Here is a 27950-nt window from a genome sequence, read left to right on the forward strand (position 1 = left end):
TCTTTGGCTAAGTTCTCCTCGATGCACTCCCGCATCTTCATGGTAACAGTACTCACAGTCAGGTGTGTTATCATCTGCAAGGCTTCCAGCTCGACCTTCCTACTCAGTGCATCAACAACTTGGTTCAGGCACCCCGCCATGTGATCAAAGGAGAAATCAAATTCTACAAAAGAATTCCTGCCATTGGCCTTGCTTGGGTGTCAACTTCAACTATGTGAAGAAGTGACAAACACCTGAGTTATCCGTTTTCACCACAAACCTTGATCCAAGTAAGTAATGCTGCCACATGCGGAGACAATGTATCACCGCTAGCATCTTCTTCTCTTGAGTTATGTACTTCCACTCCACTTCACTAAGCTTACGACTCTCGTACGCAACAGAATGTCCTTGTAACAAGACTCCTCCAAGGGCGAAGTTTGATGCATCTGCTTGAACCTCGAAGGGTTTCATGACATCCGGAAGAGCAAGTACCAAATATCTCATCATGGCATCCTTCAAGTCATCAAAGGCTCCCTGGCACTTCTCTGTCTAGCTCCACCTATAACCCTTATTTAGTAGTTCTGTCATAGGAGCAATTTTCCACGAATACCTCTTTACAAACTTCTTGTAATAGTTGGCAAGGCCAATAAAGGAACACAGCTCCTTTACTGTCATTGGGATCTTCCATTCTTAAATTGCCCTTACCTTTTCCATATCTATCTTGATATGACCTTGCTCAATCAAATGACCAAGGAATTTGATGTTTCGCTAAGCAAAAAAGCACTTCTTTTTCTTCACATACAGACTGTTCCCCCTCAGCCTATCGAACACCTTCTGTAGATGCTCTTTATGTTCCTCCAGAGTGAAACTGTAGACAACAATATCATCCAAGTACACCACAACAAACTTGTCGAGGTACTCGTGAAATACCTAGTTCATCAAGGTACAAAATGTTGCAAGCGCATTCCTCAACCCAAATGTCATCACCAAGAATTCATACGCCCCATACCGTGTCACACAAGTAGTCTTCGGCTCATCCCCATAAGCAATCCTCACCTGATAGTAGCCTAACCTCAAGTCAAGTTTTGTGATGTGCTTGGCAAGACTCAGCTAATCTAACAGATCCACAATCAACGGAATAGGATACTTGTTGTGCACTGTCACCTTGTTGAGCGCTCGGTAGTCTACACACATATGCATGCTCCGATCATGCTTCTTCTGAAACAACATCGGTGCTCCGAACGGTGCTTTGGAAGGACGAATATATCCTGCTTCCAACAACTCATCAAGTTGTTCCCTCAGCTATGCTAGCTCTAGAGGCACCATCCAATACGGCATCTTACCAGGTGGTTTCACTCCTGGCAACAACTCAATTTCATTCTCCACACCCCGTCGTGGAGGCAAGTTATGAGGCAGCTTATCCGGAATCACCTCTTTGTACTCATCCAACACAGCTTGGATGGTCGTAGGCACCAACTCTTGGCCTACTTCATCTACCACCAACGTGGCTAGATATGTCTGCTCACCCCTTCTCAACCCCTTCTTGAGTTGCATGCCTAAAAGGAACTTCCCATCGTCTCCTTTCGTCGCAACGGCTTGCACCATGTAAAGGTGATCTCCCATCAGACACAAGGAACCAACAGAAGGCATTAGCAGTGCCTTCGTCCCCCTCAGGAATCCCAATCCCAAAATGACTTGAAAGTCATCCAATGGCACCGCTGTGAAATTTGCATGACCTGCCCACCATCCAAGCTTCACAATCACTTGCTTGGCTACTCCCATAGTAGGCTGGGCTACACAATTCACCGCATTCATGTGTCCTCTATCCTTCTCCAAGGATAAGTTGAGCCTCCTTGCTTCTGCCTGTGAAACAAAATTATGAGTAGCCCCGGTATATAGAGCACGTACTCTTCCCATTGATCCTCAAGTCCACAAATATCAGTCATTTTGCTTGTCTAACTTTCGGTGCTTTCGCCTGATTTTTCAATTCGTTCATCAGCCACATTACACCCATCCTCGAGGTATCCTCCTCTTCCCCATCACTTTTCACTACCTGCTTCACAATGGAAACTTGTAAGGCATTAAGTGCTGCCCTGTGAGGGCACTCAAAAACTCTATGAGGGCCTCAACACAAGTAACACAAAATTTTACTATTTCCATTGGGTGTGTTGAACCCTCGAGACGATGAAGCTTCTTTAGAAGTTGATGCCTTATGGTCCACTCCCCCACTTTTGGGTTTGCCCCTTCTTGGAAGATTTTCCGTTGTTTCCCCCTACACTAAACTCTTTAGACAAAGCGGTATTATCACCAGCGTAGTCAGCAAAGCGTTCCGCAACAACTTGTGTAGTGGACAAGTCTTGAACTCTTTGCCTATGGAGTTATGTTCTTGCCCACAGTTTCAACCCCTCAAGAAAATTGAATAGCTTATCCTATTCTGACATGTCCCTGATATCCAACATCAAAGCAGAAAATTATTTGACATATTCCCTGATTGACCCAGTACGCTTGAGGTTTCTCAGCTTCTTCTTAGCATTGTATTCAACATTCTCAGGAAAGAACTGGACCTTGAGCTCTCTCTTCAAGTCTGCCCAACTATACACTACATGAAATCCATTTTCAATTTCATTGTACTTAGTACGACGCCACAATTTGGCGTCACCAACCAAGTACATAGTCGCACTATCTATTTTCACCTGTTCTGAGTCCGTCCTCATAGCGCAAAAGCACTGCTCCATATCAAACAAGAAGTTCTCCAACTTCTTCGCATCACAGGCACCCCCATACGTCTTGGGTTCTAGTACCTTGGTCTCGCAAAACCCCCAGAGTTTTAGAGTTTCCCGTGGCAAGAACCACCAAATTCACCTTTGCAGTCAAATCAGCTATTTGAGCTTGCAAGGTTTCCACAGTATGGTGAAAGTCCTCTGACATTTCACCTATCAAACTTGCTTGATGCTTTTGTGATCCCACCACTTCATCGACAAGTTCCTTCAATTGGGCCATCTTTGTGGCCACATTGTTGGTTGTTGTCTCAGCCTGTGCTTCGAGCACACTAATTCTCTCAGCATTGGTTGGTGCCATGGTCATTTACCAAAGCTTTACCAATCCCAGAACGAAGCCAACTGAATTCACGTAGCAACTAACCGAGCTCTGATACTAGGAGTCACAGGCCGACTATTTCACACCTTTGTGAATGGACTGTGCGGCGCTAGCTAAAGCACTCTTGTTTAACTAGCCAATCTATCGTTTACCACAATTCATCCACAAAACACTTTCATTATCATTCAATCAAATGTAAGCGGAAGCAGTAAGAAATTATGAAAGCAGTGGCAAGTAAGCAGTAAACATTGAAGCAATGCAATTCTTTAACAACACCTCCATTATTATTGCGTGTCTAGCAAGGGAGGCAAGTAGGCTAAACACGTTGACAATATCTAGTAAGTTTTACAAGTTGATGAACACTCACCCTTCCCGAAAGAGCTTTCTGTGCAATTCTCACTCTAGCACTAGGAAACATCAAAGTAACCGAGGAGTCATATTGCCTTATTTGGAATAGGGAGAAACTACTACTAGAAAATAAACCTACACTAGTATTTACATTATAAAACCCATCCCAAAAGCACGAGATAAGCGGTCACAGGCAAGCATAATGCCCTAAACAAGCTCAGCTCGTGACAGCAAGGCGCTCTAACCCTTAAGAGGCGAGACGTAAGCCTTAAGCCGTTGGGGCGTAAGCCTTAAGGCATTGGGGCGTGAGCCTTTTGAGATTTTATTTTTTGATAAAAATATGTAAATAAATTATATATTTTAAAAATTAAGAAAAAAAATTAAGAAAAACAAAAATATAATGTAAAAAAAAAAAATCAAATATAATTTGCAAACTACTTGCTGGCCATTCAAATTCATTACATAAATCATCACAAGAGACAGCTATAACATTACAAAGTTCAAATTATTTTTCAAGATCTAAGATAAAACTAAATTGTTTTGGAAAGGATGAGGATCACGAGTTTTAGAAATCTACTCATATGATGCCATTCTTTTTATATAAACATGGAGTTAATATTTTCTAGCCAATCTTACTCGAGAATCACACACCCAAAATGCGTAAGCCTCAACTAGAAAAGGCGTGCCTTTTGAGGAAATGCATAAGCCTTAGTGAGTAATGTGTTAGCCTTTTTGGGATTTGATATTTTCGATTAAGCCTCAAGGAATTTTAGGTATGCCTTGCCTATAAAACATTGGTTAGTTGAAAAGAAAACGAAAGCTGTCTGTCCTCACCTTTGAAAGAAAAAAAAAAAAAAGTCTCAAGCTTGTCTATAAGAGAAAATAAGAGGAAGTAAGTTAATATATATATATATATATATATATACACACACACACACACACACACAAAGATAAAGCATAACAGCTACAGGCCTGCAACTTTAAGTTCTCAGCCTGACTCTGCAACTCCATGGTTGTTGAAGCTCTCTGCTGTCGCAATCTCTCAGCTAGTCTTCGCTGCTGCTGCCAGAAGAAGCAACAGTCCCAACCTGCTGATAGACAACTTGGGGTCTGCCAATCAAGAACTCTCTAAGCTCTCTGAAAGTTATCAGTTTTGAAGGATGAAAGCTTTCAGGAGATGCTCAGCTGCTCTCTTGACTTGGAACGAACAAATCTCAGGAGATGCCCATTATTTTGACCTAAACTTTTATGCATCTGGGCCAGCTGGACCAAATTTTGTGTCTATTGCAGAAGTATTTAGGCCAATAAAAATATTGATCAGGCTTTTTACTTATCTTAAACGGAAAAAAATTCATATACAGCTGCACAAGTAGGATCAATAAGATATCAATTAGGATCACAATCCTCCAATCCTAACGATCCTAATACGATCTGGATCATAAGATAATATGATCCGGTTCAGAATTTTGATAACCATGAAGACACCCCAGCTTTCACCCCTTTAAAATCCCCAAATTTCTGGCAATTTCTCTTCACTGCCACCACCATTGGACTTGCCCACCCCTTGATCTACAGCATCTGAAAATTCATCACAGAGGACCCTTACTGGTGGTGCCCGCCACATGCACCCTGCACGCCGACTGTGCACGTGGGAAACTCTCCTGAAATTGCTGCAACTTCCAGACTTGCCATAAATTGATTCTAGCCACAAAAATTTTGTCGTCTCCCCAGCGATTTTGATCTGCAGCATGATATTTTGATCCCAGACATTATATTTTGCATGCAAATGTGATTTTTATATGAAAAGCTAGAAATTGGACCATCAGTGTTCCATCAGCACTTTAAAGCAACAATTTGTCACTGCCAGCAACAAGAATCAGATTTTTCTGCATTTCGTGAGTTTTGTAATAGATTGATCCTCCAACATTTCAAAATTTGAGACCAAATATTTTTCAACTGAGGGAGCTTTGATGTAGGACAAGAAGTAGGGCAAAGGAGGGACTCTCATTGGAGGCTAATTGAATAGAATAGAATTGAAGAATTCACTACTATAGATTTAGGATAATTAATTAGACTTATGCTATTCGGGGGTTGGTTTGTAATACTTGTGCATTTTAGGGGTTCTTTTGTAATGATTCTCATGTATATTTAGAGGTATATACGTAATTTCTAGTATTACAGGCTTTCTTATAAATTGTGTGTGAAAGTTAGGGGTGAACTTGGTTTTATTCAGGTGGGTTATAGCCTAAACCAACAACCGAACCAAATTGCTCAGTTCGAAAAAATATTAAAACAAAACCAAACTGTAAACTGCTGATTTAAGAAGAGAGCAAACCGTCAGTTTAACATTCGGTTTGGTTATTTTTGGTTTTTCCAAATTTTTAACTATACAAATCAAATCCACTCAGGCCAAGATTTGCTATGACACAATGGCTAGAGCCATAGCCCAAGATTTCAAGGTCCAAATCAATTGAAGGCCCATGATGGTGAGGTGCAGGAGCGGAAGAGCAATGTGGGGCATTTGTAGGAAGTGGAAGAAGTTCCCTTCTTCCATTCAATCGATGTGGGACAAGAAGAATAAAAGGAGAAGCTGCCTTGTGCTGTGGGCTACACGCTACAGCAACATAACCCTCAATCAGTCAATCCTCCCAGTTCCCACATCGAGAACTTACAAAAGAGTGAAGATTCTAGCCATCTATAAAACACCATCCAGCCTTCCTTTCTCTTTCAATTTTGAAATATCAGATAATATGAAAATTGAAAATTATATTAAATTTAAAATTTTAATAAATTGGAATATGTATATAAATAAAAGTTAAAATAATGTATATATTTTTTTGAGTATGAAACCCTCCATATATAAACAAACTCATTATATTTTATAGATTACTTCAGTTGTTCGGTTCAGTTTTTGCTTAGAAACTCAAACCAAAGACAAAAATTGAAGATCAAAAAACTGAGCCAAATATAATTTCAGTCTGGTTTCAGTTCATTTTTAGGTTTTTTAGTAATTTTTGTACAGCCCTAGAGAAAGTCATGCAAGAGGTGGTTTTTTGATGAATTTGAACTGAAGTGCCCCTGTGATTTCCCCCCTTGCATCTCCTTCCTTCCCTTCTTCCTTCTTCCTTCTTCCTCACTGCTCTCCTCTGTCTCTCCCAAATTATGAGTTGGCTGTAGTTTCATGATGCTGCCTTGCATCAATGTGACCCAACAATAAATTGACTAATGGATTCTAACATCGATTTTCTACAAACAAAGCATTGTTGTTGAAGACATAAAAGGCACAGACAGGTGCACACGGCATGAGCACTTGGAGCACAAGGGGGAGGCATAGGTGCACAACTCATAGTTGAAGTACACATCAATTCAAGTGTGTAAATGACCAATATAATGGATTCAACATTTGTAATAACATCACACTAACACTTGAATTTAAAAATACAAAATATCCAATACTGAGTGAACAAATCAAGAAAGGTAAGAAAAGGCAGAAAATGGAGTTGAATCTTTCATAAATGCTAAGAGTTCAATACTAAAACACTTTATGAGTTCAATACTAAAACAAGAAAGAAGAGAAGAGAATATGAGAATGTTGATTAGATCTAGAAAACAATAACAACAACAACAACAAAGTACATCCTGGTCAAGAAAAGCAAGAAGACAGTGGCAAAGGAATTGAGGCAGATAACAAACTCTGATGCAGGAGAAAAAAACAGCATTTAACTGGTTGTGAAAGAAAAAGAAGAAAAAGAGAAGTTTGGAACTCTGATCATGAAGCAGGAACCAAAAAAATTCAACCAAAAACATTTACGAAGCGATCTTGATGAACCTGTTAAGGGTCCTCTTGCCTCAGGCGACCTGAGGCGCTAGCCTCTGCCTCATGCCTAGGCCTGCCTTTAACAGCAATGAAACAGAATTATCTAAGCCAAGTTTACGAAAAATGTGCACCACACAAGACCAGCAAGGCAGCAAGAATGCACAAATAAAAAATATAAATATTGGAAAAAAAAAAAGGAAAAAAAAAAACTCACCAACGCTGAGATCCCACAATCTGATGACGAAGGAATAGAATTAACAAGCTGTTCCTTATCAAGATCCCAAAGCATGATGGATGATATCTCACCAGAAGCATACTAAATGTAACATAAAGAAATCTATCAAAATGATGTTTGACAATTAAATAACATTTTCAAAAAAATTCAAAATGATAAAAAACCTAGATATATCTTGAAGCAAGCAGATACCAGATATCCGGACTGCTGTTGCCAATCAACAACCGCCTTTACACTTCGCACACCAGGTCTATGACCTTGGATAGAAGAGAATGCAGTCACGAGTTTTTGCCTACCCCTTATTGTGTAATCTTTCCAAATGCGAATATTTCCATCACCTACATCAAACAATTGTTGCAGAAGTTACTTCACCTAAAAACCCAACATTCAAAGAAAGGATCTCAAACAATAACACAACGGACACATATACAAGTAAAATATTTTTACATGAGGCAACAAGAAGCAAGCTGTCATCAAGTTCATTCATAAGGCAGAGCTTAGAAATTCCTTTGTCGGGAAAATTGTGATTGTCGAAATTGTTGAGAGGGGTAGCTTCCTTATAATTCCATATCCTGAGAAAAATAAATACAATGAAAAGGTAATATATGCATGAGATGGAAAAGAAAAGGAAATGTAGTGATAACAAAAAAAAAATTTAAGCAACACTTCAAAATCAATGCTTGAACTCCACTAACTTAATCCGGCAAAGCAACCGATTTGATCTAGCCCATATTGTTTTCAATCGTATTGCAAAGCATAGAAGACTAAAGTTCAGGATAAGAAAATTACGTATTTTGAGACTATTTATAAATTCAAAGCCACCTGACTGACAGCCAGTAAATAAAAACAATCAATGTGGAACTGTTGATAATTTCAGTAATATTTTTCACAATGGTTTGAGGTGGAACTTTTAATCATATTGCAGACCAATATATAACCTGTAATAATCATGCAATAGGAAAAATGGAGGAAAGCAGAAAAAAAAAAAAAGAATAGCATACAGGTTTTCTTTGGAAATATCATACAACACCTAGTGCACAAGGCTCCAACACAAAAATAGGGGTATGGGAAGGGCATTATGCATGCAGTCTTACTTCCACTCATATATATTGAAAAATAATAGCAACAAAACAAGCATTAAAATAATGAGTTCGATAAATTATATTCCATGAATATATTGTTTGAGTTCAACATATGCAGTACCAATTCAGTATAATACAAACAATGCTGCTATAATCGAATTACTAAAATACAAATGATATGTCAAAATGTTAGTGAATGCAATGTATATAAAAGCAGGGAAAAGCAAACAAACAAGCAACAACCAGGGAACATCATATAAGCATTCGAAAACTAAGCAATTAAGAACAAAGAATAAGCAATTAGAAATATGAAAAAGAATGGCTTGCAAATTGGCATATACAATTTATCATAAAATAAAATGCTAACAGTGTAATGTTATTATATTTATATATTAATAATAAACTAATGAACTGGTCACCAACAATGAACTGGTCACCAATGCCCATAGTTTAATGAGGTTAAAAAAATAATATAATTGGATACCCAGGAAACAAAATTTCCAGGTAGTCGCAAGAGTAACTGTTAAGGCATGATATACATTGTCAGCCCGCAACCTAACAGCTTAAGCTTTTAGGTAAAGTGGTAATCTAACAGGGTATCAAAAACGTGATCGCTAGGATGTCCTAGGCTCTAGTCTTGTTTCCCGTGTTTAATGCAAGTTCGTTAAAAAATTATTGTGTCCCCTATATGGGTGTTATTCATTGTTGTTTATCTCTCCACAATTCACATGCTGTTGGGTTACAAGTGCAGGGGAGTGTTAAGGCCCCATATATATTGTTGGCTCATAACCTAACAGCTTAAGCTTTTAGGTGAAGTGGTAATCTAACAGCAACAATGCTACTCCCCATGGCATTCCACCCATTCCTATGAATACCATACTTCCTCTCAATTACTTTGTGCCATAAGGAGTTAGACAACTTAGACTCTCAAAAGGGTACCTCCATAACCATTTGCCTATTTGGGAGATGTTATTAGAAACCACATTACCAAGGCCTCAGACCTCCCTCTGAGTTAAGTCTACTACCTACCTCCCAGCTGACATCCCTCTTGTCCTCCCCCTAACCAGACCAAAAAAATCTCTCATTAATTTCTACAAGCTCCCAACCACTTGGGTTTTTTTAACAAGATAAAAAGAATAATGGGAATATTGGAGAGGGAAGCACTAATAAGAGTACTCCTAACTCCCAAAGAGAGATATGCCTTCTTTCACCCCCTCTGATCCCTTCTCAACCCTCCCAATTGTTAGGAATATACGAACAAATTCCCGAAACCTGTGAGAAACAAATAGAGAAAGAATAACGCCAAAGAAAAATTCAATCACACGCACAAGACAATATTTACGTGGTTCGGCAATTTTGCCTACGTCCACGGAGTTGTAGGGATTTCAATATTATCAGGAAGAAAGCACAGAGAGTGTGGCGATACAATTCTCTCGCTCTCGTTCTTTCTCGCGGATACAACCACAAAAACCCTAATCACCCGAAAGCACCCTTTTATATGTTGCGCCTAGGGTTCCGTTCCGAATGGGCTCCAAAAATTTTCCACGGGGGCGTTGCCCCTGGACCCCCACAAGTACGACTTGTACCGCTTAGTCCATGAGTGCTGCGGCTTCGGCCTCATGGCCCAAGCCTTCGCTCCATGGACTAAGCCTTAGGATAGAAATCTCTAATTAAATAGAGGTCGGGTCGTCATCCAAATCAAGACATAACTAGGCTCCACAAAAGCCCAACACCAATCACCAGCCCCAGAAAAATGTAGGATTATCCCCCCAAGGGAAGGCCAAGATACGAAATGGGACAAGCAAAAATATCGCACCCAGAAAAATATCTAAAGCCCTAACTCCTATTATTCATATTAATACCAGCACACTCTTAGACAAATTTATCTTTAACCCCTAAATTTTTTCTCAAAAATTCTGAGCAAGGCCACTAGCATAAAATTGTTAAAAATCAGGTCTTCAACAGGCTAGCACTCTACTCAACTTTAGAAGTCAAAAAAGAACTATAACAATTATTTCTCCTTTTTTTAACTATATAGTGAGGTCCTATGTTTAACTTACATTTAAATATAAAAAACTACTAATAAAAAATTATCAAAATATACAAATTAAGTAAACCTCAAAATTTCATAAAAAGCAAGAAGCAGAAAAAAGGTAAAGGGAAAATTTCAAATTCCCAAGAGTTAAATTTGAGGCAGCATATCAATTAGTAGACTCCATGAAGATTTTGGAAGTGCACGCATATCAAAATTGAATTGGAACCCAGTGCATGCAATCCAAGCAATTATGAGCATATTTGTTAAATCAAGATTAAGATATTCAATTGAAATCTTAATTTGGTACATTTTCTCAAACTCAATTTCAAATGACATGCTATTGTGAACAAATAAATACACTGACAAATGAAATATGAAAACATTGTTGAATGATCATTATAAGCACATAACTTCCCTGAGATCAACTACAGAATTACCTTCTGTATTTAGACTTTAATTTCATATTTTTAGATAGAAAAAAACAATTAAAAAAAAAAAAACATTGGAGGGAACACAAGAAGCTCTTTATACCAAAAGAAAAGTTTAACAAACAGATGCCCTCTAATTCCTTGGAAAATCATTCCCCTAAAAACACAAATCAAAAACCGAAAAGAATCTAGGAAAACTACTCTATCCTAGAAAAAATAACTTGACGTAATTGATCCATCCTCAACAATACTATGATTTGGCACTCCTACAAAACCCAAGGGACAGCAATTAAAGCACATTGCCATAACACCTTCCTTGCATATGCTTATGAATAACCCAAATCTTCTTTGTAATAAAATCAACCACACTTTCTAGTGTTATGATATCCCCAAAATAGCGAAGAGCTTGCACCAAAGCTGTGGACAAATTTTCCAGTGAAGAAAAAGGGTCACTCACTTCATCAGACAAAAACTGTACAGAGAACACTGTTGGGCTGCCTCACCTGCAAGGCTGCAACAAGCTATTAGAATTGATGCTATTGACAACCAAAGTCTGAGGGAACACCATTACTTTTTAGGCAACTTTCACCTTCCATTATCTTCTCCGAGGGCAAAAAGAATGAGGAAAGAATTTCCACAATTTTTTTTTTATAGTAAAGGAAGAATTACGTTAATAGAATAAGAACATACAGCCAGGATGATAGAACATTTCCTTAACAAAGTCTGGGAAATTCAGATAAAAAAATACAAAGAAACAACCTGAAACAAAAAAACAAGAGAGAGAAAAAAGCAACGTGAACTAACACACAGCCAATTGCGCTAAATATCAGAAAAGCTCACCCCCCTTAAAATTCCCCTGCCCCACGCACCAAAGGGACACCAAATAATGTATCTTTCCCAAACCAGCAAATGAGACGACTTCTCCCCTAGAAAAATACGTGCATTACACTCCATTCACAGCCCCCAAAAAACTGAAAAAAAGAACATTTCCAGAGTGCTGCCCTATCTTTTTCCCTGCCAAAATCAACAAAAGAAACTGCCAAAAAGTCCTCCACTGCCTCTGAACTCACACAACATTTGCCTAAAAGACTAAATAGCTTATTCCATACCCTCCAAGCATAATCACAATGAATGAACAAATGTGATGCAAATTCTGAACAATTAAAACAAAGAACACAGATGTCTGGAGATAAGAGCCATCAAATGTCTCCTAACTTGCAACAAGTTTTTGGTATTAATCTTATCAAACGCAACCAACGAGATAAACACCTTGATTTTAAAGGGGGCTTTGGCCTTCCAAATGGATATATAAAGAGGAAAAGTAAAATTAAACCTATTCAGAGAATCACAAAAAGATTTGCAAGAGTAAACCCCCAAAGGATCCAGACCAAGACTGACCATCATCCTCTAAAGGAAAACGATAGTTATTCCAACAAGACTAGCAAAAAGGATAGCTTTACCATCTCCTTATCATTTAACGATCTACGAAAGTGGAAATCCCAAGAAGGCAAAAGGAAAACCTGGATCGCCAACAAAAGAAGAAATGGAACCATTCTGCCCAGTGCTCAAATGAAAAAGGCATGGAAAATAGGTGAACAAAACTGCATTCCCCAACCAAGGATCTTTTCAAAAATGGATATTACTACCACTTCCCACCAGGAATTTAATATGGGGAATGAAGAGGGGATAACTCTGAGAGATAGCTTTCCACGGACTCTCCAAAGAACATTAAAATCTCCTATTGGTATCCCACCCATTCTCATCTAATCCATACTTTTAACAACTAAATGTCACAGGAAGAATTCTCTAAGGCAGTTATTAAAATAAAAATAATAAAAATAAATCTTGCAGGAATGATGAGCAAAACTGTGCCCTTTCTGAATTCTAGCAACCCCAAGGGTGAAGAACAAAAGTATGAACAAAAGTATCAAATTACATAGTTCATCAATTTCCCTCCCATAGAGACTTCCAACTTTATTGGAAATCCCACAAAAAGGAAGTCCCTGCCATAGAATAAAAAAAAAAAGAGAGATTGGAACATTTCTGAAGGGAAGCTACAGAAAAAAAAAACACCTTCAGAACAAGTACCTTTCTAGAAAAGGTACAGAAAAGTATCTATGTCTTTATACCGAGTGAAAAGAACATATGAAAAATAGGGGAGAGATTTCCAAGGATTCATTTGTGTAGCAAAGATACCCACTAGCATCCCATCATTATGATAAATCTCCATCATTATACTGAGTGAGAAGACAAGATGTGAAACACAGGAGACAGACTTCCAAGGAGTCATTTGCATAGCACATATATAACTGCACTAGCATCAAACTCATTCTATATAGTTGTTCCAAACCTTGCAGAGTAAAGGAAGTTGGTTTCTAAAAGAAACCCCTGCAAGCATTACCCACCAAAGAAATAATTCCACACCAAGTGTCCAACACCCCCCCCCCCCAAAAAAACCAGACCTGCTTATCAACAAAACAACAAAATCCTTTCGACAGCAAGTGTACTTCACTATAAAAAATCTCTCATAAAAGGACATAAAATAAAGACGGATACTGGAAATAGAAGCATTAATAAGAGTGCGTTGCAATGCCTCAAATAAACTATAAGCCCTTTCCCAACCCTCTAATCTCTTTCCAACACATTCAAGAAAAAGATAACAAATGATACAGAACTAGCATAGCCTCCCAACAGAAATCCTAAATAAGATGAAGTCCAACCAACACAGAACAATAAGCCATAGCTCTAAAATCTTCAACACAACCCAACCCCACTCTTGGCAATGATAATCTTACCCCAAAGGTCTCAATTAAGAACAGTACCTTCCAAAAAAATTGACTAATTGAGACTCAAAAGGATTTGAGATGGGGGAGGGGGGGGGGGGTGTTGCTGCTGTTGAAGTGCCTATCTACTAATCTATAAGACTGAAAGTCAAAAGTCCCACACATCCCCTCCTAGCCTTAATCCCCCCACCCCCAACTATCCTTGAATCTTGAGCTCTCAGCACCATTCTGCTCAACCCATCAACCTTCAACATAATTTATATTTTACTGATCTGGGATGGGAATATTTTATACTTGAATTGATATAATTTCATAGCTTTGTAGTATTTGGGAATTTTTCTTCTTTATTTTTTCCCCTTCAGTTTGTAGCTAACAACTATAGGTTCAGAAAGTATAAATTGTCCATGTTCAACCAAATATTTACCAAGGGGTTAAGAACTATCTATCGAAATAATTTTTCCTGGTGTTTTAATTTCTGATATTCCGGGGCTACTTTTTTTTTGGGATTCTTTATTTTGATGGGATATCCTGGAACTTGAGACAGTTGAATTTTCCTAAAATTTTCTGATATTCTTGTCTTCTAATTCTTTGAGAAATGTATATTTAAAGTATTCTCATTGAATTCAAATGGGCATATTTCCTTCTTTAGATACATATTGGGTAAATTAAAAGGAAATACTAATGGCATTTACTTAAATTATTTTTCTTCACAATTATATCAACAGGAGAATTCTTGGTGATGCAGTAGTCAAGGACATAATTTACTGAATATGCCAATTATATCGATTTCACTGATTCTGTCTCAGGACACTTTCAATCGTTTAGAGATTTTTGGCTTTTTTTTTTGTGAAAAATAAGAAATTCATTAAGGGAGAAGTACAAGAATCCCCATATCAGAAAAGAAAAGCAAAATAAAAAGCTAAATAAAAAAGGAAAAGAGTATGTAAGAACATATATTTGTATCAAAATCATCGTAAGTCCATATAAGAGGAAACTGACACCAATAAGGACCTGTTGTACGTGGCGATTGCCAGGGCACCAGTCCACATGGAAAGACTGATCTATTCTATAATTTTCATTTCAAACAAATGCTTCACATAAGCACAAGAAACCATCCAAAATCTAGTCACTGAGCTCCCTACCAAATACCAAGTGCATGGTCACTTTCATAATTTCATCTTCTTATTAAAATGTTCAACACCAAAAAATGTAAAGTTGATTGATAACCAATTGCCTAGCTTGATTTGAGGGATTTCCAGGGATACGCCAAAACTTGTCTTTACAACTCAAAAATCAATGATAAAGGAAAAATGGAGTCAATTCCTAATCCAAACACCCACCCACCCCCAAGGGCACCTAGCACCACCTCTTTTTCTATCCTGCCCTCCACTTCTTAGAGTATTAATCCTTTCTATTTAAAAATATTTTTTTGCACCAAAATATTTTCTCAACACCAACTGATATGGTCAAAGCAAACTCATGGAAAAAAAAAAAAACAAAAGAAGAAGAAAGTCAGATACCTTATTCTTTCATTCTCATCTGCAGCAATCACTATAGGAGAGAAAGGTTGAAGCAGAGCTGTTTTCGTACCCATTTCAAATTTTGTATCCCAGCTAGCAATTTGATTATTAAGCTTGCTAACAGCTGATAAAGAAAATGGACCAAAAGTACAATAGTTTTTCAATCAAAAACAATCAAACAAAACAGTACAAAGAAATGACAGAAAACAAATCAATGTGAATAAATTACAGGTGTGCTGGCACTTTGCTATGAGATCCAATGCCAATTTTTCCCTCTCTTCTCTTCTACCTAATACTTCTTCACTGTCATCTGCTGCATTGAGAAGTGGTTTTGAGAAGTGGCCACAGCTCCAATTGTAGATGGTCGACTGTGGAAGAAAACTGCGCTCTGAGATCCCAGATCCCCCAGCTCCTAAAAGTGGATCAGCTAATCCTGAGTCTGGAGAATTTAAATGGTGCGGCCTGAACTCCAAAGAACAAACTCTTCGCAATCCTGTCAAGTAACTAGGTCGAGGAGGGCTAACAGGAGGAGTTCTAAATGTCATGGGCAAATGACCTGCAAACATCATCTCAAAATATTTGTCTAAGTAAGCAAAGAGGGTACATGTTGAAATTCAATTTTAGTTTGTTTCCGCATGTCATTGAAAGCTGAAGCATTCAACAAAATAACAAATAACATATAAAACTAATTAACTGACCCCACTAAAGACTTAAGGCTCGTTACTGTTGTTTGTTTGTTGTTGTATAAATCCAATTAACTTGTGCAGTCAACAGCACAAAGACCGATAACATATTCTGGATTGCAAAGAATGAGATACTGAGAAAGAACTACCTGCATTCATGTCAAACCATGAAGATGAACGTGCTAGTCCAGCAAGACTGGGGGTTGTAGATTTCACTGCAGGTTCACCAGGTCGTACACTATTAGACATAGACTTTACAGGTTTTGCCACCACTTGCTCAATCCCAATGATTGACAGGACACGCCGACCAAGGCTTGCAATGCGTGGAGATGGATCATTGGCAAGACTACACATAGCAAAGACGCATTGTGAATACGTCCCATTGTCTAGAGGTTTAGGCCTGGCATGGCTAACAACTCCATTGCTAATAACATCATTCAATATTCCAGAATCAGAATGCTGAGATGAATCATCAGACAATGGAGATCCATGCATTATTCCAGAAGTTGCAAGAGGACTGCTAGTAGAGACCCTTCCTTCACGAACAACTGATGGATTGTCGCTACCAACTCTCAACACAGGACCAATTTGGGAAGAGACAATATTTCCATGCGGCGTATATTGGTTTGAATTTGTGTATCCACTACTCGTTCCCTTGATATGAGCCAAAGAAGGCAAAGAATTCAGCAGAGAGTTTGGCTGAGGTTTCCAATATGCAGCAGCAATCGACTTTAGGTGCTTGTTGTGAGCAAAGGCAAAGCGTGCTAAGGCTGCAAAAGAAAAAATAAAAAATGCAAAGGAATCAAAGTCATCTTCCCAAATTCCAATGAGTAACTGCAGTGATATGTATGCAAAAAAGCAAGGGATGAGGGAGTGAGGGGAAAATGAATCAAATATGCACGTTTGAAGCACACAAAATTCAAAGAAAAAATTGATTTAAGAAAACACGTGCAGATATGAAAACCAGCCTCTCAAAGCACACAACTAACACAAACCCTATTTGAAACAGCACATGGAGGCACAACAACAACAAAGCCTGATCTCAAACTAGCTAGCATTAGCAACACTAAGGCTTTTTTTCCCCTGTAGGACCAAATACAAAGCACATTATATAAATTATATTGAGCCATACATGGTTGCTGCACATGGCAATGATTAGAATTCCTGAGGTGACCAGGATTTATTGACATAAAAATCACAAAACTATCACCTCACTTGACAGTTTCCCAACATATGTACAGCAAACTAGAAAACATATTTTTTTATTGGGTTCCCAACTTTCATATGTAACTATAAGGAAACTGGAAAATAAGGTCACATTTTCGTAATTGTTTAGAGAACTTCCAACGGAAAAATGATAACTGTTCTCTAGAACTGAACACCGTAAAGGGCTTTGTTCAGAAAATTGTAGCCACTCATATACAATGTATCATTTCCATATTAACTACAAGAACCAACGGAATGCTTATTTGTGCAATGCAACATGCTTCATGCCCTTTCACTTCTAGAAGACTTTTCATTTTTCAATTTTCATTTACCAAATAATTATAGAAATGCACACATGTATTCCAGTTTTCCAAAATTTCAGCAAAAAATTGGACAGCATCAAAATCTTTTCAAAAGTAAGGAGTCTTCGTGTATTTTTAATACTACAGTGGGCGTATAGTCACTTTTTAAAAAAAATCTGAGGGCGTGTTAACGGATTTACCCTTCTTGAAGCAATGAGCCTATCGTGGCATCATGTGGACAGGCCACCCAAGTCTTTGGCATTATTGAGACAAAGGTATTACTCACTGTGATGAGGTGGCTGGGTATAAGTAGACCTGCCTCACCTGCCAACAAGCCAAGGTTGAGCGGAAGAAGACTGCAAGGTTGTTGGAGCCTCTTCAAGTACCAACGATAGGAGCGTCTCACTTGACTTCATCACCAACTTTCCTAGATTCGGGGACATAAGAGTTTTACTTGTTTTTGAAGTGAGGTATTTTCAAACCACACCTAAGTATTGCTCGAGAAAGGAGATAGGGCAATTGTTCTTTATGCATATTGTGCGGCATTAGGGTATTCCTCAAAATATATTTATAGAATATCTAGACAGAGCTATTAAGATTCATTGATTCATAGCTAGATATCTTGAAGAAGCTTGACATGTCTTCGAGCTCGATAGACAAATAGACAAACAAAGAGATTCAACGGGCTATTAGAGGAGTACTTGCGCTGTTTTGTCACCACCAACCAAAAGAATCGCATGCAGCTACTCGGCATGGCAGAATTCTATTTCAACACCCAAAAGACTCAACAACCAACAAGAGTCCTTTTGAACTTGTTAAAGGAGATTATAAGTTGTTGTTACCTCACATAGTGGGTGAGAACGAGCGCAAGAGCACACATCTTCACCAAAGAATAGAGAGAAAACACAGAGATTGCCCGAGCCTACCTAGAGAAAGTTGCAAAGTGGATGAAGAAGTGGGCACGTCAATGGAGAAGATTGCTACACTTCAACGTGGGTGACTTCATGCTAGTTAAGATCTATCCAAAACAAATCAAGTCACAATGGGATTCAAATAGAAGATTATTTCACAAATATGACGGGCCAACCACCATCTTGGCCAAAGGGAGGTCTCTTACAAGGTTGATCCTCTAGCTTGGATGAAGGTGCATCTTGTGTCTCACATCAACTAACTCAAGCCATTCATCGCTGACACTCAAGATGCAACCCTCTGTCAATCAAGCAGAGCATCAATTAAGGCCTCACAACCCGACGAGAAGTTGAAGATATCCTTCTTGGAAAAAAGTTCACATGATAAAGGAAGAAGTGACAAATTCTTAGTGAAGTGCAAGTTTCTCAAAGATGAAAAGAGTTGAATGTCAGCGAAAAAAGTCAACCACACAAGGGGGAGAGTCTCATGAGCCACGCAAGACTCGACATTATGCTTTCCTATGACCGCTATCTTGTGCGCAAGGGATGGATAACCATGATATAGATACTAGTATAAGTCTTATTCTTTGGGTAGGATAATGCCTTACTTTAAATAGTGAATATAACAACTCAGTCACATTAATGTTTCCTAGTGATGGATTGAGAACACAATAAACAGCTCTAGGGAAGGATGAGTGTTTATCAATCATGGTAGAACATACTAGCTACTATAACATGTTCAGTCTACTTGGCTCCCTCGCTAAAGAAACCTCGCCTATGGAGGTGTATTATTGAATTAATTTGCTTTCCAAGTAATCGCACGACTCAAGTTTACGTACATGCTTGCATATTTCCACTTTATTTGCATTAAATGGTTGTGAATTCATCCATGTGGTGAAACTAGGGTTTACTTTCAACTGACTAGTTAAGCTAGTGTGCTACAACTAGTGTCGCATTGCCCTTCACAAGGTGCAAAGTGTTTGGCTCATGACACAATTTCAAAATTCAGGAACTTCTCCTGAGATTTGGCAAAAAAAAAGTAAACCTCCCTTTACTTTTAGACTATAATCCATTTAGAGCAATACCAAAAATTTTCAAAATACTCCTAAACACCAAAATCGAAATTATTGGATTAATGATCTAGTGATAACTCTATAGCCAACGGCGATTTCACATTTTCACCTAGGCTCCATTTGATTGGACAAATATTATTTTCCATGCATGGTAGATATTTTCCTAACAAATTGTATTTTGAGGAAAAATTTTCATTAATTGGTTGAGATTTCAAATTTATTTAAAACATGTCATACAAATAAATATGTGAAATAAAAAAAAAATGTCAATATTAATTAACAAAGATATCCCATATAGAATCTAAGATTACCTCTTAAAAAAATCAATATATGTTAACAAAAGATATCTCCATAAAATATTTATAAAACAAAAATCAATATTTGTTAACTAAAGATATCTCCATAACACACACACACACGCACACACACAAACATAATATGATGGAACTTGGAGCTTATGTTCTAAGAAAATACCTGTATGGATTTATATAAACTTACAATACCGAATCTAAGAAGGCATAAATACAAAACTTAACTATAATCCATTTCTAGCAATACAAAAAATTTCCAAAATACTCTTGAACACCGAAAGTCATAATTATTGGAATGATCTAGTAACAAGTCAACAGCTAAGGGTACTTTGACTTAGGCTACATTTTATTGGGCGGGAATTATTTTCCATGCATGAAAGATCTTTTCCAAACATCATTATTTTTTGAGGAAAAATTTTCATTATTTGGTTGACATTTCAAAATTTATTTAGAACACATCACACAATTAAATATGTAAAAGGAAAAATCAACATTTATTAACTAAAGATAGCCAAAAAAAAAAATCAGCTGAAATAGTTTTTTTATCAAATATTTTGACATGATACGCACTACAAAGAAAAAGGTAACATTGAATAAAAAGTTTGATCTAAGTGACCAAAACATAATTAGGATAGAGGAGGACGTCAATTTACTACAGAGAATTATTTTATGGCCAACCAAACATCAAAAAATATTTCAAGACAGAAGCCATCTTCTGGAAAAATATTTTCCTTCCAAGGAAAGAGAGACTTAGACCATTAAGACTTATCAGCGACTTTTTCCCTTAGCATCCAGAGACGATGTTTTTTATCTAACTTGCGGAATTCATCGTGCAAACATGCTGCACAGACTATAGGGTGAGCAAAGTAGCTACATTTATGTAATTTTGTTTGAGCGCATGAATTCTAAAGATCTCCAATATAATGATTTAGTGACATTTAAAGCTCAACCAAATTCTTAATTTCTTAACTAAAGAAACACACTTGAGGAGAAGAATTACATATAAGAGGAAAATCAAAATCCTCGAAAAAGAGATAGAATAGAAAATAAAGAAAGAAAAAAATGACAGTAGTAGTAGTAGTAGTAGTACTACTACTACTACTACTACTACTAAACCTATCAATACCTAAACCAGAAAACCCTTTTTTAAACTTTTCCATCATAGTTAATTAAACACTTTAAATTTGCTAATTCCAGCCAACTTTTATTCCAGTCTTACTCTTACAACCATCCAATCGAACTTGACCTACAAGATTAGAGACAAAAACAATAACATTTGATCCACCATTTTTTTTATCTTCAATATCCTTCCCATTGATCTCCCCAATGGGTGAGACTCTGTAGATAAAATATCATCCTATTCTGATCAATAACCATTTGCCCTTTACCCATAACATAATCCATGAAAATAGGAATGTCTTCCAGATTAGTGAGCCAGGGCATTGCCACATCAGAAATATATCCAATCAATCAGAGGAATCCGAAACACACACATATTGTTCCTGAACCTCATTCAAAAAAAATGCACCATCATAGGCAAACCCGCTATGAACATCACTCTCATTCCTTTTTGGATAAGAGAAATTTTCATAATGGACCAAAACAATGTACAATCAAATGAGGACAAGGTGTCTTCTAATAGAACAAGGAGCAACAACCAAGAATATTACAGTAGAGCTGCCTTCCAATCCCTTTGATGGTCAGGCAGTAATAAATGCCAGAAAAATCCAAACAAAATGGACCCTAAAGGAACTCAAGTACCCATTCTATCCCATAATAAACAAGCAGAAATTGTACTTGAATGTTCCTGCATTCCTCTCAATCCCAAAAGCCCATAATATAGGGAAAATAGCACCACTCCATAAAATGCAGCCCTTTCTACTTGAGCCAAAACCCCAATGTCTCGTGAGCAAGAGATCTTCCACACTCAGAAACACCATCCAAGCTTCAACAAAGCTAGCAAAGAGAGTATTCCAAAGGTGTGTTCACATGTAACAAAGGAAGAAAATGTGAGCATTCATTTCATTAGATTTGCAGCACATTGAACACGTCAAGATTGAGAGACTCATACGCATTCTTGTCTGTAACAGATCACGCATATTAATCCTGTTCTGAATCATAGTCCAAATGAAGGCTCGAATTCTGAAACTTCAGAGGAACCTTAGTTTTTCCAAACCATGTAGCTCCAAATCCGTCGAAATGGCAGTCGATTTCCATCTTGCATAATTTCCGTCGAAATATCAACGAATCATCCGAAATTTATCGAAATCTCGAAATTTTAGTGAAACTCATCAAAATTTTAACTATAAGATGAAATTTCTTCAGAATTCAAATGAGAAATTTATGAGTGAAGTGAAATTTCTATCTTAATTTCTTTTATTTATTTTATCGAAAAAAAAATATTATTACAAGTGCTTTTCAAATTATACGAAAAAATAAACTTGAAGTAATGTTTTATTTAACCATTCATGTTTAAATTATCATTATTTGTATAATAAATAATATTTAAATGATTTATGAATTCCATTTGTGTTAGCTGAATATGTTTAGTGTATATTATCTTACGCATATGTTTGATACACATACTATTTTACAACTTTTCCACCTCATACAAAACATAGATGTATTTACTTTGTAACATATTAGTCCTAAAACTTATATTATTATGTTTGTTAACCATTTCTAAAGTTTCACAAAGAATTCCATGCTTTACTACTAATTTCCCTTATTTTTTCAAATCGAAATCGAAATTGACATCGAAATCAAAATTTCTGTCAAAATTTTCGTACTTTTGGAGCTTTGAAATTTGAGTCGAAATCGAAATTTAAGACCTTGGTCCTCGCCCATTCAAATATTCTCCCATGGATGAACCTTATTTCCACTACCCACTTTGAAGCAAGTGAAAGGTAAGAACTAACACACCAATAGTGAAACAAGCTTCCATGGGCTTGCGTGAGAAATAATGCAACTTTCTCTAGTTCCCCAAACATTTCGATGGAGGGCACATTTACTTTTAAAAGCGTTGTGCCAAAAGGAATTAACATCCAATGTGAACCTCCACGACCATTTACCAATTAGGGAGATGCTTTTGGAAACCACATTGCCAAGCCCCAGCCCCCTTCAGATTTGGGTCTCCTAACAACCTCCCAGCTAATTATATGGTCTCTCTTACTCCTCCCACAACCTGACCAAAGGAAATCACGCATCAACCACTCTAGAGCCCTAGCTACATTCAAGAGCATTCTAAAAAGAGAAAGTAAATAGGGATGCTGGAGCACCAATGAGTGTGACATGACCCCCAAGAGACAAACACGCACTCTTCCACCCCTCCAATCCCCTACCCACTCTCTTGATACTGAGGTCTCAAAAATCTGTAGAGTCTGGATTACCCACAAGAGAGAGGGAGAGAAAAAAAAAAAGACCCAGGATAAGGAAGCAGTCATTCAAAGGAAACACAATTCGCCATGGCTTTAAAGCTCTCTAGGTCTCTACCAAGACTACAAACTAACCAAGCCACTCAAGAACGGCTCGGAAGTTCAGCTTGGTAAAAGCTCATTCAGGTTTACCCCTTATGTAAACAAGTGATTGTCAAGCCCAATTTTACGGCTGGTTTAATAAACGAACTGAGCCTGAACATGAACGAGCTCGGCTTGTTTCGACTCATAAGCAACTTGATTATAGGCTCAGTTTGGAGTTGTTTAATAGGCTTGAATAAGAATCATTTATGGGATAGTGTAATAATGTCGAATTAGGCTTCATAGCTGTAGTGGGCTTAAAGTAGGGACTATTTATGCAAAAGATTATTTATATCAAACTCCATAACCTTAATTTAGTGACAAGGCTAATGCTCAAGGCCAATAGACTAGCTTGGTGGGGTAAAAAACCCTTTAAGGCAATATTAATAAGATCCCTTTTTCACCTTTTTGCCTAACAAAACCTCTCATCTCTCAAAACGAGGTCCCAAAGGAATCAAACTGTTAGTAAGCATCTTGGTAGCTCAAATCAGTAAGGGCTCGTGAGCTTGTTCATTTGCATAATAAACAAGCTTGAGCCAATACATTAAAGCTCGGTCTAAGCTCAACTCAAGCTTGAGCACGATTAAAAATGTAATGAACAAGCTTGCGCAAGACAAAGCTCGGCTCGGCTCCAGTCAGCTCATTTACAGCCCTACCTACAAACCAAATTGATTCCAGCTACCCTACTCTTCGACTCAATGCCTCATTTCTTCTTTTCCTTGAAATGACATCCCTCACTATCCTTCTCACCTGATTCAATCTCCCCCACAATTCCTCTTAAAGATTTGTGTGTCACAGCATCAGAACCAGCTTATTTGTCTTCGAAGCATTTTATCATTGACACCCAATTGAACCATCACTCAAATTTGAAGCACTAAATTTGGGCTCAAGTACTTTTGAAGTAATGCATCGATTCGAAAATTACCCTGACTAATAAAAGAGACAGTAAGCTGACCCATAGGCACTAAATTTGGGCTCAAATACTTTTGAAGTAATGCATCGATTCGAAAATTACCCTGACTAATAACAGAGACAGTAAGCTGACCCATAGGCTTCACCTGAACAGATCATTGCCAATGACATCCAACATCTGACCGAAATGCAGTGTAATATTAAAGACATCTGGCTCATGTGTACCAACCCCCTTCTTCTCACTAACCCTAGCTGGCCCAAAACCTTCTGAACCGTCAGCTGCCACCACCCCACCATGAACCAGCACAACACCTCCACATGTGCCGCATTGCCAAATACCCTGATCAATAGTACTGACAGCAAACAATTGCAAACCCATCTTGAAGCCGAGACAGTAGTCCTAGTCCACCATTTCATACTTCGAAATTTCTACTTCAAATGGACGACGACTAAACTTTTTCCAAGAAAAAATTATATTCCTTTTGATCTGCAAAGATTTGGGAAGATTCTCCTGCCTAGCTTTGATCAAACTCATCAGAAAAGGGAAAAATAAAACCAAAAGAGAGAAGGAGAGTATTGTTCCTAGCAGCAGCATTATCCAAATAATAAAAGAAACACATTGCAGGTATTAAGCACATATTTTTATCCATGTAAATAAGGGCATCATACTTTGATTCAAATTCATTTATATGGGGGAATTCATGACATAAAACAAAAGGAGAAATAGCTGTTTTGTTTCCAACAAGAACAAATCCCTCCCTTGATTAAAGCTCTTTCCAGCCACATGATAGAAAGGAATTGAAGAACCAAATAAATACGACATAAATACACACACACAGAAGGAGAAATAAAAGTTCCTGTATAGTTGTGTCCAATATAGCACTAACATTGTTGATTTAAAATACACCGTGCCTTATTTCAGAAAATGATAATAAATTCTTCTGCAATCGTGATATCCTTTAAAATATTGTTGCATATTTATGCACATAGCAAATAAAAATGAATTCAAATACTTGAATAAATATAATACTAAGTAACAAGGAAGAATACTAGCACATTAAATACATCATCTGATTTGGAATTTATAACTTGTCACATACCTACAGCAACTTCTGCCCGAACCAATGGGCTTCCATCCGAAACAACACTTAGCAAGCTTTTAACGATACTAATTTCAGCCCTAATTTTTTCATCATCATCAAAATCGTCATCTCCTCCAACACTGTCCCTAGATGGATCAAATCCTACATCGAGCAACGTACCCAGTGCAAAAACAGCTGAAGCCCTAACCTGGGGGGAAAAAAACTCATACAATTATAAATATTTGAAAATTGTTCATCAAACCCTACATGCTCATTCATGGAAGAAACCCAAAATCACAAGAATGTGGAGAAGATAAAAGCAGGTTGACCTCAGGTTGGGGCTCAGACAGAAGAGACACATGTATAGCAGGGGCATCTGCCTGCAAACCAATTAATTGGGCCTCCATAAAATCTTCCCACAATTTTCCTAGACAAAGACAAAGCCACTGAAGAAATAGGGGTTCAGTTTGCACATCATGTGATGAACCCTGAAGGTGTTTCAAGCACACACGTATCAAATCAGCTTCAATACATGCTTCCTGACCCCGTCTGTGGCCATCCACAATGACAGCCAAAACAAATGCAGCCATTGCACGCTGCTCTGGAAATGCTTCCACACTATCAAGAAATCGGATGAAATATGTGTGCCCCCCATCCTTTACTAGATCAACCTGACATGACTATCATTCAAAAAAAACAGGAGTCCCAATTATTATTTCATTGTGTGAAACTCAGGAGATATAACAAAAAAAATTCAAAAAAAATAAATTAACACAGATTGGGGAAGGGGAAGAAACAAAAAAACATCCCATTTATGTTCTAAACCTAGTAAAACTTTCATCCCAAAATCCTAAAATAGGCAGAGCAACCTTAATCAACAGAAGAAAATCAGCCGCACGCAAAGTTTCTAGAATACTCCAGGAACATATGAAAGCATATTACTGCGTGCGACAAGCTTTTCGCGCACACATGGAGCATTTAGAAACTAATTCACAGATCTACACTTTATTTTTCAGTTCAAAAGAGACATTTTTTAAGATACCAGTTTCTGCCACCACCTACCATGAAGCCTGTGCAAATACCTATAATGGGCCCAAGCAGAACGAGAACCCAGAGATCTCGCAACTATTCTCATGAAGCACTACATCGACAAGCAACAAAGCTACTTGATGTTCACCTCCTAAATTGTCCTCATCACCATTATTCCTGCTGCTGAAGGGGATCTTAGGCAAAATGGTAAAGTTGTGACCTGGAGGTCACGGGTTCGAGGTGTGGAAACAGCCTCTTGCAAAAATGCAAGATAAGGCTGCATATTATAGACCCATTGTGATCCGCCCCTTCCCTGGACCTTGCATATGCAGGAGCTTTGTGCACCGGGCTGCCTATTTTTTTTTTTAATATACCATTATCCCTACTTCCAGAAACCACCACTTTTAAACCCACTTTCGTCTCTATTGTCACCTGCAACCCCCTTACAGGATGTTCAGCTCCTCTTATCAAAGAAAAGCCAACCCCTACTTTAAAGCCAAGAAACTATTACACATAAAGACATCATTGTCACTATTCAACCGGACTAGCAACAACACCTTCTGTAGCATCATATCTCGTAATGCCTGTGCTATCCCTCCCCTAACCCACAAAAAAGAACGAAAAAAAAAAACCAAGACAAAATCATCCTTTCTGTGTCTGTGCATGCTTCTGCAAGTCTTATATTATGCACGAGAAAATAGGAATCCATAGATTTTGCCACTGTTGCCAGCATCAATTATCCTAATCAGCCACCATCTCAACAACCACCAAGCCAGCAAATGTTTGCCACCTCAATTACCACCATCCCACTTCCAAAACCCATCACCACTCGAGCCATCATCAACTCCACTCAACAGGTCCATGAAAAGCCACTTTCCACACACTCAACGATAGCAGAACATGCCACAGAAAAGCTATCCCTCATGAACTTAATTAACCAAAACAAGAGAATCCATCATCTCTATTCAATCGCACAAGCAACAGGAACTTCAATGCCATTACTGATAATACATCTACCATCTCAAAACTCAAAATCCAACACCCCCTCTTCCTCCCTCATGATTTTTGTGGTGTCATCTCCATCTCCATACTTTCCCCATCATGGTCGGTTTTCTAACAGCGATGAAAACAACAAAGTGCATACAGACATAGGATCACTTATAGATATACCTTATCAAGGGCAAGGATCTTTGTCCAAATGAACACGAGAATTTGCCGTAGTTCAGGTGTTGATGTTTGCAATAGCTTGAGAACGTATGGAAAAATTCCAACAGACAATGCCTACACGGAAAAACCATGCTCACTATGGAATAAATATGATTATCACAAGCATGAACTAGAAAAGGCATACATTCAGAATAAAGGACCACAATAGCAAAGCCAACATAACTACCAGATCCACAGCCCAGGGTCCCATGTCAAGGAATCTTCCAAGAAGCACCAATGCACGAAATCGATGGCCTTGACTAAGTAAAACCTATAAGAAACAATTTAATGAATGGTCATCATATTCAATGAATAAGTGAAGACACAAAGAGCCATCCAGAAAAAAAAACACTAGGATGAACTTAAACCAATATCCTATTAAAAACAAGTATTTGGTAAG

General features: G+C 37.8%; 1 protein-coding gene across 3 annotated transcripts in view; it reads right to left on the reverse strand.

Moving 5' to 3' along the window:
* LOC131160259 (regulatory-associated protein of TOR 1) overlaps positions 1-27950 on the reverse strand; it is a 68172-nt gene that overhangs the window by 9097 nt on the left and 31125 nt on the right. For all 3 annotated transcript variants that reach the window (XM_058115714.1, XM_058115715.1, XM_058115716.1), the window contains exons 11-20: positions 27738-27821; positions 27515-27625; positions 25645-25995; positions 25334-25523; positions 16156-16776; positions 15553-15879; positions 15324-15447; positions 7923-8047; positions 7668-7813; positions 7455-7556 (exon numbers count right to left, since the gene is read on the reverse strand). In XM_058115714.1, coding sequence (XP_057971697.1) covers positions 7455-7556; positions 7668-7813; positions 7923-8047; positions 15324-15447; positions 15553-15879; positions 16156-16776; positions 25334-25523; positions 25645-25995; positions 27515-27625; positions 27738-27821 — 2181 coding nt within the window. The remainder of the gene's footprint in view (positions 1-7454; positions 7557-7667; positions 7814-7922; positions 8048-15323; positions 15448-15552; positions 15880-16155; positions 16777-25333; positions 25524-25644; positions 25996-27514; positions 27626-27737; positions 27822-27950) is intronic.

The sequence above is a fragment of the Malania oleifera genome, chromosome 7 (assembly GCF_029873635.1).
Source record: "Malania oleifera isolate guangnan ecotype guangnan chromosome 7, ASM2987363v1, whole genome shotgun sequence".
Taxonomy (NCBI): domain Eukaryota; kingdom Viridiplantae; phylum Streptophyta; class Magnoliopsida; order Santalales; family Ximeniaceae; genus Malania; species Malania oleifera.